The sequence below is a fragment of the Salmo salar genome, chromosome 20 (genome assembly GCF_965601325.2).
Source record: "Salmo salar chromosome 20, fSalSal1, whole genome shotgun sequence".
NCBI classification, from domain to species: domain Eukaryota; kingdom Metazoa; phylum Chordata; class Actinopteri; order Salmoniformes; family Salmonidae; genus Salmo; species Salmo salar.
In genome coordinates, this window is record NC_138310.1 from 16,752,330 (window position 1) to 16,765,123 (window position 12,794).

Genomic DNA, 12,794 nt, shown 5'->3' on the forward strand with positions numbered 1-12,794 from the left:
TGGCCTTAGGCCTATATATCACGTTGACAAGGCTTATGAACTAACAGGTTATACAGCAAACAACACAATTATCACAACACATAGGTTGTAATATGGCAAGTAAAATTCTGTCTTGCCTTCCCCAGGGATTTTACCCACCCACTGCTATTGTAAATATCACACTTTGCGTGGAAATGATCCCACACATGGTTTACGCACAGATTTGTGCCTACGCATGATTGATAAATGAGGCCCCAGGACTTTACGGCTGAAACATTATGTGGTGTATTCTGTCAATCACCGTATTCTTATCGGCAGACTCAACAGCCTTGTTTTCTCAAATGACTGCCTCGCCTGGTTCACCAACTACTTCTTAGACAGAGTAAAGTGTGTCAAATAGGAGGGCCTGTTATCCGGACCTCTGGCAGTCTCTGTGGGGGTACCACAGGGTTTAATTCTCGGGCCAACTCTTTTCTCTGTAATTATCAACGATGTCGCTCTTGCTGCGGGTGATTTCCTGATCCACCTCTACGCAGACGACACCATTCTGTATACATCTGGCCCTTCTTTGGACACGGTGTTAACAAACCTCCAAACGAGCTTCAATGCCATACAACACTCCTTCCGTGGCCTCCAACTGCTCTTAAACGCTAGTAAAACTAAATGCATGCTTTTCAACCGTTCGCTGCCCGCACTAGCCCGCCCGGCTAGCATCACTACTCTGGATGGTTCTGACTTAGAATATGTGGACAACTACAAATACCTAGGTGTCTGGCTAGACTGTAAATTCTCCTTCCAGACTCATATTAAATCTAGAATCGGCTTTCTATTCCACAACAAAGCCTCCTTCACTCACGCCGCCAAACATACCCTAGTAAAACTGACTAAACCTACCGATCCTCGACTTCGGCGATGTCATTTACAAAATAGCCTCCAACACTCTACTCAGCAAACTGGATGCAGTCTATCACAGTGCCATCCGTTTTGTCACCAAAGCCCCATATACCACCCACCACTGCGACCTGTATGCTCTAATCGGCTGGCCCTCGCTACATATTCGTCGCCAGACCCACTGGCTCCAGGTCATCTGTAAGTCTTTGCTAGGTAAAGCTCTGCCTTATCTCAGCTCTCTGGTCACGATAACGATCCCCACCCATAGCACACACTCCAGCAGGTATATCTCACTGGTCATCCCCAAAGCCAACACCTGCTTTGGCCGCCTTTCCTTCCAATTCTCTGCTGCCAATGACTGGAACGAATTGCAAAAATCGCTGAAGCTGGAGACTTATATTTCCCTCACTAACTTTAACATCAGCTATCTGAGCAGCTAACCGATCGCTGCAGCTGTACATACTCATCCCCATATTGTTTTTATTTACTTTTCTGCTCTTTTGCACACCAGTATTTCTACTTGCACATCATCATCTGCACATCTATCACTCCAGTGTTAATTTGATAAATTGTAATGACTTGCTACTATGGCCTATTTATTGCCTTATCTTCTTACTCCATTTGCACACACTGTATATAGACTTTCTTTCTGTTGTGTTATTGACTGTACGCTTGTTTATTCCATGTATAACTCTGTGTTGTTGTTTGTGTCGCACTGCTTTGCTTTATCTTGGCCAGTCGCAGTTGTAAATGAGAACTTGTTCTCACTAGCCTACCTGGTTAAATAAAGGTGACATAAAAAATAAGTGAATAAATAAATAAAAGTGTACTACTTAAGTCGTTTTTTGGGGTATCTGTACTTTACTTAAAAAAATGTTTGGCTACTTTTACTTTTACTTCACTACATTCCTAAAGACAATAATATATGTTTTATTCTATATATTTTCCCTGACACCCAAAAGTACTCGTTACATTTTGAATGTGTATCATGTTTTTATAATAAATCTTCAATAATATTCCATCCGGACAATTCTTTTGTCTTTAGAAATTAAAGGGAACGGAGCTCGTGTGACTAAACTAAAGGCTTTCAACCAGACCACTGGTTCAAACAGCTCTTATTCGCTCCCCCTTCACAGTAGAAGCCTGAAACAACGTTCTGAAGACTGTTGACATCTAGTGGAAGCTTTACGAAGTGCAATATGACCCCACAATATGACCCCACATATTGGATAGGCAATCACTTGAAAAACTAAAAACCTCAGATTTCCCACTTCCTGGTTGGATATCAGTACGTTTTACTTAAAAAAAATGTATCCTTTCTCTATTTTCCAGTCTTCTTCTGCCTGAAGTTCCCCAGTTTTCACCCCACACAGTAGGGAGCGACATGCAACTTTAACGTATGTTTGCGGACCGCCAAAATACCATAGAAGAAGAAGAAGAAGAAGAAGAAGAAGAAGGAGAATGGCTTCTCTGGTTGGATGCGAACACTACGTGCGCAGCTGTTTGTTGAAAGTGAGAAATAGTTTTTATGAGCAAGTGTTAATTAAACCAGATATTAAGACACATATGTTATTGATTGTCTTATATATGCTGATTTGTGTAGCTAACGTGTTTTGCTCATAAAATACCAGTTATTAACTTAGCCAACTAATGCGTTAGCTTGCTGGCTATCTTAATTTACAATCTGAACGGGAGATGGATTTACATATGTCAGGTCAAATGAAAAACCTTGTTTGGCAACCCATCAGGATATGTATTTAACCAAGAAATTGGTGTAGTTGGAAATGTTTTATCTATATTTTACATTAATGTACCAGTAGTGTGCTTGGTGTCATTCGTATATTATACTAGCTAGATATCGCGGCTTGTCACCGGCGTTAAATTGTTTGTCAGCTAAAGTTAGCTAGCTAAGTTCTTATTGTGTATATATATTTTACATTCATCTAGCAGTTGTTCGCTTGATGTCATTCGTATATTTATCCATTGATATCTGAGTAACTATCGGCTTGTCACCGTCGAAAATGGTTGTCAGCTAGCTAGCTAGCTAAGGAAGTTCATGTCAGAGTTCATTCTTTCATCATGAATAGAGAGGTAAGCCTGAGCCTGGTTACCCTCGCGAAGTTATTACCATCAAGGTTCTTAGAATAAAAAACATGAACTGGCGCACACCCAGAAAAATTACTTTGTGTGGAGGTGCTGACTAACGGCGAAGAAACTATAAAAATAGAGTCGTAAACTCCCAGTAATTTATTGAGTAAATTGCCGTTTTGGCATCACTGTGCCTTCCATCAAGGTTCTTGGCATCAACAAATGAATGTGTTGGTTTGTTTAATTAAATCCGTTACAAACTTGGTTATATCCTCCAGGCTCCGTGTTGTGGTAAAGCATATGTTTGTCGCCTGTGCCATGACGCTGAGGAGGACCATCAAATGGACCGCTTCCTGGTCAAAGAAGTGCAGTGCTCAGTCTGCACAACAGTACAACAGGTAATTATGTTAAAGGGGAACCGTTGTCTGTCACTGAGTCCCATCTATACTGTTCATTCAATATATCAATATGGTCTCATTATTTGTTTGTTTCATCAGTTTTTTTCTTTCAGGCACAACAAAATTGCGTGGAGTGTAATGTGACCTTTGGGGAATATTACTGTGATATCTGTCACCTGTTTGATAAAGACAAGAAGCAGTATCACTGTCAGCCCTGTGGAATTTGCAGGTGAGTAACTCTGCCCTGTTTGACTTTGAGTTACGACTAACATTCTCGTATATAGCTCACCCATATTCATCAGCTGATATGTTTGACCAGCTGCTGGCCACCAGCATGTTTTAGATGTTAATTCTATTTGCATATTGGTGTCTTAAAACACTTGTATAGCGTAGCCACTATGTACAGTCGTGGCCAAAAGTTTTGAGAATGACACAAATATTAATTTCCACAAAGTTTGCTGCCTCAGTTCGTATGATGGCAATTTGCATATACTCCAGAATGTTATGAAGAGTGATCAGATGAATTGCAAAGTCCCTCTTTGCCATGCAAATTAACTGAATCCCCAAAAAACATTTCCACTGCATTTCGGCCCTGCCACAAAAGGCCCAGCGGACATCATGTCAGTGACTCTCTCGTTAACACAGGTGTGAGTGTTGACAAGGCTGGAGATCACTCTGTCATGCTGATTGAGTTCAAATAACAGACTGGAAGCTTCAAAAGGAGGGTGGTGCTTCCTCTGTCAACCATGGTTACTTGCAAGGAAACACGTGCCGTCATCATTGCTTTGCACAAAAAGGACTTCACAGGCAAGGATATTGCTGCCAGTAAGATTGCACCTAAATCAACCCTTTATCAGATCACCAAAACTTCAAGGAGAGCGGTTCAATTGTTGTGAAGGCTTCAGGGCGCCCAAGAAAGTCCAGCAAGCGCCAGGACCGTCTCCTAAAGTTGATTCGGCTGCGGGATCGGGGCACCACCAGTACAGAGCTTGCTCAGGAATGGCAGCAGGCAGGTGTGAGTGCATCTGCACGCACAGTGAGGCAAAGACTTTTGGAGGATAGCCTGGTGTCAAGAAGGGCAGGAAAGAAGCCACTTCTCTCCAGGAAAAACATCAGGGACAGAATGATTTTCTGCAAAAGGTACAGGGATTGGACTACTGGGGTAAAGTCATTTTCTCTGATGAATCACCTTTCCGATTGTTTGGGGCATCCGGAAAAAAGCTTGTCCGGAGAAGACAAGATGAACGCTACCATCAGTCCTGTGTCATGCCAACAGTAAAGCATCCTGAGACCATTCATGTGTGGGGTTGCTTCTCAGCCAAGGGAGTGGGCTCACTCACAATTTTGCCTAAGAACACAGCCATGAATAAAGAATGGTACCAACACATCCTCCGAGAGCAACTTCTCCCAATCATCCAGGAACAGTTTGATGACGAACAATGCCTTTTCCAGCATGGTGGAACACCTTGCCATAAGGCAAAAGTGATAACTAAGTGGCTCGGGGAACAAAACATCGATATTTTGGGTCCGTGGCCAGGAAACTCCCTAGACCTTAATCCCATTGAGAACTTGTGGTCAATCCTCAAGAGGCGGGTGGACAAACAAAAACCCACAAATTCTGACAAACTCCAAGCATTGATTATGCAAGAATGGGCTGCCATCAGTCAGGATGTGGCCCAGAAGTGAATTGACAGCATGCCAGGGCGGATTGCAGAGGTCTTGAAAAAGAAGGGTCAACACTGCAAATATTGACTCTTTGCATCAACTTAATGTAATTGTCAATAAAAGCCTTTGACACTTATGAAATGCTTGTAATTATACTTCAGTATTCCATAGTAACATCTGACAAAAATATCTAAAGACACTGAGGCAGCAGACTGTGAAAATTAATATTTGTCATTCTCAAATGTTGGCCATGACTGTACAGTTATGTTTTGTACTCCTGCAGGATCGGACCAAGGGAGAAATACTTCCACTGTGAGAAGTGCAATCTCTGTTTAGCCGGAGATCTAAGAGGAAATCACAAGGTGATTGGCCCTTATTATATATCTGTTGCTTGTGTGTGAATTGTCAATGCAATACTGCTCATGCCATAGCTCTTGTCTTTCACTTGATTTATCGGTAATAGACTGTTTTGTTTCAGTGTGTTGAAAATGTTTCAAGACAGAACTGCCCAGTGTGTATGGAGGTACGTTAGTGAGTAGTAAGATCAGTAACACAATTGCTGTGCATTTCACTTTGTTAATGTAATTTAGTATACAATTGTGTAATATAGAAATTCACACAGCCTGTATTTGACAATTTCACCAGTACTTCTCTAATGGTTTATCATAGATATATAATGTTTGTCTTCTCTCTAACTAAGGATATCCACACATCCAGAATAGGAGCCCAAATTCTTCCATGTGGCCATCTTCTACACAAGTATGACCTTTTCCTTATGATAAATACTCTCAAAACCTTTGTCATTAGCCTATAAGACCTACAGAACTTTGTATTGATGCCACTGTTAATCTGATGGATGATACAGAAGGTGCAATACTGGAGTCTTACTCTTGTCTTCTGGTATAAGAAACCATTTTTAGAATGTTCTTTTGTTTTTCAGAACATGCTTTGATGACATGGTCCAAACTGGGTAAGGTCCATTGTTGTTTTCAAATATTGTGCTAGTTATGATATATTTATCCTAATTACTGTCATTAACTTATCAATCATATCATCTGCATGACATTCATATAAGCAATGATGATCTGCGTGACCAGGAATATGTCCTCTATATGTCCTCTTCAGTGCGTATCGATGCCCACTCTGTATGCACTCTGCTTGGAATATGGAGCACAACTGGGAGCAGATGGACAAGGAGATCACTCAGTCACCCATGCCCACTGAATACCAGGATGCCACTGTGAAGGTATGACACAAATGTATTCACTTTGAATGTGAAATGGAATTTTAAAAAGCAAAACATGATGACCTCAATTCTTGTGGTCCTGTAACTACACTGATCTGGTATAGATTTACTTTGGCTTTATTTTATGACTCACTTCAGGCTTATATATTCAAGGGATATTTAAACTTATTTTTAAGTTTCCGTATTGAGCACTACTTCTGCCTCACGACATGGTTTGGTCGGTCTCTCCTTCTCCCTGACCTGTAGATCATATGTAATGACTGCCAAACCCACTGTACGGTGCCTTTCCATGTTCTGGGAATGAAGTGCAGTGGCTGTGGGTCCTACAACACAGCACAGAATGGGGGGCTGATACGGCAGTCCCAGGAACCACAGCCCCAGGAGCCAGAGCAGCAGCCCCAGTCTCCAGTGCCAGAACCATAGAATAAAATGATACATATTCTAAATTACATTGGGACCCCACCCCCTAGTCTCTATGCTCCACATCACTTCCCCAGTCTACAGAAGACTTGACTTACACTATCCACCTCTTTCCCAACATTACTCTGCCAAGAGTGCAGGTAGTCATGCCTGGGTTCCAGAACCTGGTGCCAGGACCTCAGGGCACCAAACTTGGATCCCTCTCCTAGTGTGTTGTACAGCAGTTTTGGGACTGAATTTCTGTTATTACATGGCTATTGATCAATTTGTTTCTCAGATAAAAGCCAGCATAAGAGAATTGTGAATGAGGAATTAAATATAGTCAGCCACACATAATTTATTTCCCATTTTGTCCCAAGTTGGAATGGTTTCATGTCTGTCAGTAATGCTTTCACCAAATAATTTAGATTTTTGTTGGGGTGAAGAATGCTGTTATGTGAGGAGTTTGTAAAGCACTACAATGTTTGACTGGCTTTGCGTTTCTAAAAACCTATGTAAATGCTTCAGACTGACATTTTTACAATGGTAATGGATTTCAATGTCTGTTTGCAAAACTCAGGTATTTGAAATAGTTTAGATACGGTTCAACATCATTGTGTTCATTCCTTGTTTGAGTTGAATATGAATTTTGATTAGATGAGTGGATTATCTTGAGTAACACGTATGTAAATTATTGAATAATTACTACAGTTAGTCAATGGCTGTTGGCAACTATCTCACTCCATGCTTAGCTCGTATTGTCGCTCAAACATGAGAGAACTAGAGTGAAAATGTTATCTGTATTGCCTTTGGTGTCATTCATTGATGCAGGTTTTGGGATTTGGTGACATTTACTGTAACGACTAATAAATACCATGATTGTGCTGAATAATGTTATTTAAGATTTGCATCACAGTAATTCCGAAATAAATATATAAGATAATAGTAACTGTAAAGTGTTCTTTACAAAAACTGCAATGAACATTCTGTGAAAAATATACAGCTGAAGTCGGAGGTTTACATACACTTAGGTTGGAGTCATTTAAAACTTGTTTTTCAACCACTCCACACATTTGTTAACAAACTATAGTTTTGGCAAGTCGGTTAGGACATCTACTTTGTGCATGGCACAAGTAATTTTTCCAACAATTGTTTAGACAGATTATTTCACTAATTCAGTGTATCACAATTCCAGTGGGTCAGAAGTTGACATACACTAAGTTGACTGTGCCTTTAAACAGCTTGGAAAATTCCAGAAAATTGTCATGGCTTTAGAAGCTTCTGATAGGCTAATTGACATAATTTGAGGTGTACCTGTGGATGTATTTCAAGGCCTGCCTTCAAACTCAGTGCATTTTTGTTTGACGATCATGGGAATATCAAAATAAATCAGCCAAGACCTCAGAAAAAGAATTATAGACCTCTACTAGTCTGGTTCTTCCTTGGGAGCAATTTCCAAATGCCTGAAGGTACCATGTTCATCTGTACAAACAATAGTACGCAAGTATAAACACCATGGGACCACGCAGCCGTCATACCGCTCAGGAAGGATGTGCGTTCTGTCTCCTAGAGATGAACGTACTTTGGTGTGAAAAGTACAACTCAATCCCAGAACAACAAAAGGACCGTGTGAAGATGCTGGAGGAGAGACGGGTACAAAATTATCTATATCCACAGTAGAACGAGTCCTATATCGACATTACCTGAAAGGCCGCTCGGCAAGGAAGAAGCCACTGCTTCAAAACCACCATAAAAAAGACCGACTACGGTTTGCAACTGCACATGGGGCCAAAGATTGTTCTTTTTGGAGAAATGTCCTCTGGTCTGATGAAAAAAAAATAGAACTGTTTGGCCATAATGACCATTATGTTTGGAGGAAAAAGGGGAATGCTTGCAAGCTGAAGAACACCATCCCAACCCTGAAGCACGGGGGTGGCAGCATCATGTTGTGGCGGTGCTTTGCTGCAGGAGGGACTGGTGCACTTCCCAAAATAGATGGCATCATGAGGGAAGAAAATTGTGGATATATTGAAGCAACATCTCAAGACATGTCAGGAAGTTAAAGCTTGGTTGCAAATGGGTCTTCCAAATGGACAATGACCCCAAGCATACTTCCAAAGTTGTGGCAAAATGGCTTAAGGACAGCAAAGTCAAGGTATTGGAGTGGCCATCACAAAGCCCTGACCACCCCTGACACGGCCTGTTCACCCTGCTATCATCAGGCAGACGGAGACAGTACAGGTGTATCAAAGCCGGGACCAAGAGACTGAAAAAACGGCTTCTATCTCCAGGCCATCGGACTGTTGAATTGCCATCACTAGCCGGCCACCGCCTGGTATTCTGCCTGGCACCTTAGAGACTGCTGCCCCATGTACACTTAGTGTCGACAATTATGAACACCTATTAGGAACACCCATGACAATTTTTAAGGCCTTCCTCTGACACTGCCTGCTATAGAGGTCCTGTGTGGCAGGAAGCTTGACCCCGGTTATGTACTGGGCCGTACGCGCTAACTTCTGTAGTGCCTTGCGGTTGGAGGAAGCAGTTGCCATACCAGGCAGTGATGCAACCCGTCAGGATGCTCTCGATTGTGCAGCTCTAGAACCTTTTGAGGATCTGAGGACCCATGCCAAATCTTTTCAGTCTCCTTGGTGTCAGCTTGAGGGGCAATGTACACAGCTGCAGATTTGTGGACTCGAGCCACATGACTTGGACTCGAGTCTGACTTGAGTCACAAATTTGATAACATGGGACATGACTTGACTTGAAATAAAATAAAATGACATGAGTTGACTTGAATTTGAGAACGATGAATAGAAATGATCTAGCCAGGTTTTGTAATGTTTTGTCACTCATTTTGTGGCACAGAAGACAGTAGCCTCACCCTAGCAAAAACGTGCAACAGATTGGCTAGTGAAACGCACACTCTTCCCTCTGATTGGACCAACAAACTGTCAATCAACAGGTCGGGTGAGCTAGTGATCAGATTGCTGATTTAATGTACAGCCAGTGTTGACTCGTCATTCAGAGCCCCACCTGTTTAGCTATAAATAAAATAAAACGTTTTTCAAGTGTTTAACCTGATTTGCATGTTATTTTGGCATTAATATGTGTCACACATCAGTTTGCAAACAATGTAAAAAAAAAATCTAATCATTGAGTTAATAAAGCCGCATACAAACATTGTCTCTCTTTTTCATAAGGCAGCTCCAAAATGCAGGTGTTTCAGCCTAGCTCAATGCTTTCTGTGGTGGTGGTGCAGCCAGCAGAAAATACATAGCGTAGGGGTTGGTAATGTTCTCTAGTTGTGCCGTGATTGGCTCAGTGTTCTGTCACTCATGGGGACACTACGTCACTGCAAAATCTACGGGTAGAGCTCGAAAATGAAGGCCCCTTGGGTGCTGCCATAGAGTTACATTAGAAGTGCCCATCCAAGAAGGCTCAAGGTCATTGGCCACAGATAAAATGACCGTCAAATCACGTATCTACAGTAGCTTTGATTGGACTGATCATGTCAACATCATACTTTCAAAATCTTAGCTAGGAGGCTAGCAGTCATCTTTTCATTCCTTGTCATATGAAGATAAATTATAGACAAATCGTATCGGTCCTCATTGGCCATTGGACATAAACATTACACAAGTTGGAAATCGCAAATTCAACTTTGAGTGGCTTGGAAGGAATCTGTGGCTAACTGCAAGCGCTGCAAAGCAATCACTAGCCTGCTATTCAGTGGAGTCGGTGTGTGGTCCAAGTCTGCGTTTAAGGGTCTCTTTTCCAAACTTAAAAGGATAAACATTCAACATGATGGTCCGGAAAAGGTTGAATACATAGGCCATGCTATAAATCCAGCATGACTTCTGCTGTGTTCAAAACAACTGGAAACTCGTAACTGGGAAATCTCAGACTTCAGTGAGTTCTAGACAACTGGGAACTCAGGGGGGGAAAAAAATTGCTCCGACTGGGAAAATACGTTTTGAACAGTCATCAAACTCGGAATTCCAAGTCGGGAACTCGGGCCTCTTTCTAGAGCTCCAACCTGAAGATCACTGTCGTCATGATCCGACTTTGTTTTTTCCAAGTTCCCAGTTGTCTTGAAAGCACCATAAATCCAGAGAATGCCAGACTTTGATGACAAAATTTCCCCACAAAGGACAACCACGCTGCTTCCTGTTCAAGTGAGCACTGCACAACAACCTGAGTCCAAAAATGTCTTGTATGCTGCTGCATAAATTATGTAATATGCTAGGGAGATATGTATACTGTAGCTAAGAAGGTAATACTAAGTGTATGTTGTGTAGTAAGCTGTTAGTAGCCTATGTGCCTCACCCTAATAATTTGGTCCCTCTCCCTCTTCTAACTTAGCCTACTGTCTTCCCAGACAACTGGGAACTCGGGGAAAAACGAGCTCCGACTGGGGAAAAAAACCCAGTTTTGAACGGTCATCCAAGTCTGAATTCCAAGTCGGGAACTCGGGCCTCTTTCTAGTCCTCCGACTTTCTGATTTGCAGATCACTGACACATTGATTTGACCTCGTTTTTCCCCTGAGTTCCCAGTTGTCTTGAAAGCGCCATGTGTCCTGTCCCTGTCATTCTGGATGTGCATAATAGGACGTCGTGCGCCCCCAGTGCGCGTAGAAATACAGTCGTGGCCAAAAGTTTTGAGAATGACACAAATATTAATTTTCACAAAGTCTGCTGCCTCAGTGTCTTTAGATATTTTTGTTAGATGTTACAATGGAATAGTGAAGTATAATTACAAGCATTTCATAAGTGTCAAAGGCTTTTATTGACAATTACATTAAGTTGATGCAAAGAGTCAATATTTGCAGTGTTGACCCTTTTTCAAGACCTCTGCAATCCGCCCTGGCATGCTGTCAATTAACTTCTGGGCCACATCCTGACTGATGGCAGCCCGTTCTTGCATAATCAATGCTTGGAGCTTGTCAGAATTTGTGGGTTTTTGTTTGTCCACCCGCCTCTTGAGGATTGACCACAAGTTCTCAATGGGATTAAGGTCTGGGGAGTTTCCTGGCCATGGACCCAAAATATTGATGTTTTGTTCCCCGAGCCACTTAGTTATCACTTTTGCCTTATGGCAAGGTGCTCCATCATGCTGGAAAAGGCATTGTTTGTCACTAAACTGTTCCTGGATGGTTGGGAGAAGTTGCTCTCGGAGGATGTTTTGGTACCATTCTTTATTCATGGCTGTGTTCTTAGGCAAAATTGTGAGTGAGCCCACTCCCTTGGCTGAGAAGCAACCCCACACATGAATGGTCTCAGGATGCTTTACTATTGGCATGACACAGGACTGATGGTAGCGTTCACCTTGTCTTCTCCGGACAAGCTTTTTTCTGGATGCCCCAAACAATCAGAAAGGGGATTCATCAGAGAAAATGACTTTACCCCAGTTCTCAGCAGTCCAATCCCTGTACATTTTGCAGAGTATCATTCTGTCCCTGATGTTTTTCCTGGAGAGAAGTGGCTTCTTTCCTGCCCTTATTTGACACCAGGCTATCCTCCAAAAGTCTTTGCCTCACTGTGCGTGCAGATGCACTCACACCTGCCTGCTGCCATTCCTGAGCAAGCTCTGTACTGGTGGTGCCCCGATCCCGCAGCTGAATCAACTTTAGGAGACGGTCCTGGCGCTTGCTGGACTTTCTTGGGCGCCCTGAAGCCTTCTTCACAACAATTGAACCGCTCTCCTTGAAGTTCTTGGTGATCCGATAAATGGTTGATTTAGGTGCAGTCTTACTGGCAGCAATATCCTTGTCTGTGAAGCCCTTTTTGTGCAAAGCAATGATGACGGCACGTGTATCCTTACAGTTAACCATGGTTGACCGAGGAAGAACAATGATTCGAAGCACCACCCTCCGTTTGAAGCTTCCAGTCTGTTATTTGAACTCACTCAGCATGACAGAGTGATCTCTAGCCTTGTCCTCATCAACACTCACACCTGTGTTAACGAGAGAATCACTGATATGATGTCAGCTGGGCCTTTTGTGGCAGGGCCGAAATGCAGTGGAAATGTTTTTGGGGGATTCAGTTAATTTGCATGGCAAAGAGGGACTTGGCAATTAATTGCAATTCACTGGTCACTCTTCATAACATTCTGGTGTATATGCAAA

General features: G+C 42.3%; 1 protein-coding gene across 1 annotated transcript; it reads left to right on the plus strand.

The window, feature by feature from the left end:
- Nucleotides 1-2,245: 2,245 nt before the first annotated feature.
- Nucleotides 2,246-7,615, plus strand: rchy1 (ring finger and CHY zinc finger domain containing 1). The gene is made up of 9 exons (XM_014160616.3): nt 2,246-2,382; nt 3,237-3,356; nt 3,470-3,585; nt 5,305-5,383; nt 5,500-5,544; nt 5,722-5,780; nt 5,962-5,991; nt 6,147-6,267; nt 6,514-7,615. The coding sequence occupies exons 1-9, from the start codon at nt 2,332-2,334 to the stop codon at nt 6,688-6,690; spliced, it is 798 nt and encodes a 265-aa protein (XP_014016091.1). The 5' UTR covers nt 2,246-2,331; the 3' UTR covers nt 6,691-7,615.
- Nucleotides 7,616-12,794: the final 5,179 nt, after the last annotated feature.

Coding starts and splice junctions, on each gene's coding strand:
- rchy1 (XM_014160616.3), top strand. CDS start 2,332: ATGGCTTCTCTGGTTGGATGCGAACACTACGTGCGCAGCTGTTTGTTG. Junction 3,357..3,469: donor TCTGCACAACAGTACAACAG/GTAATTATGTTA, acceptor TTTTTCTTTCAG/GCACAACAAAATTGCGTGGA. Junction 5,545..5,721: donor ACTGCCCAGTGTGTATGGAG/GTACGTTAGTGA, acceptor TCTCTAACTAAG/GATATCCACACATCCAGAAT.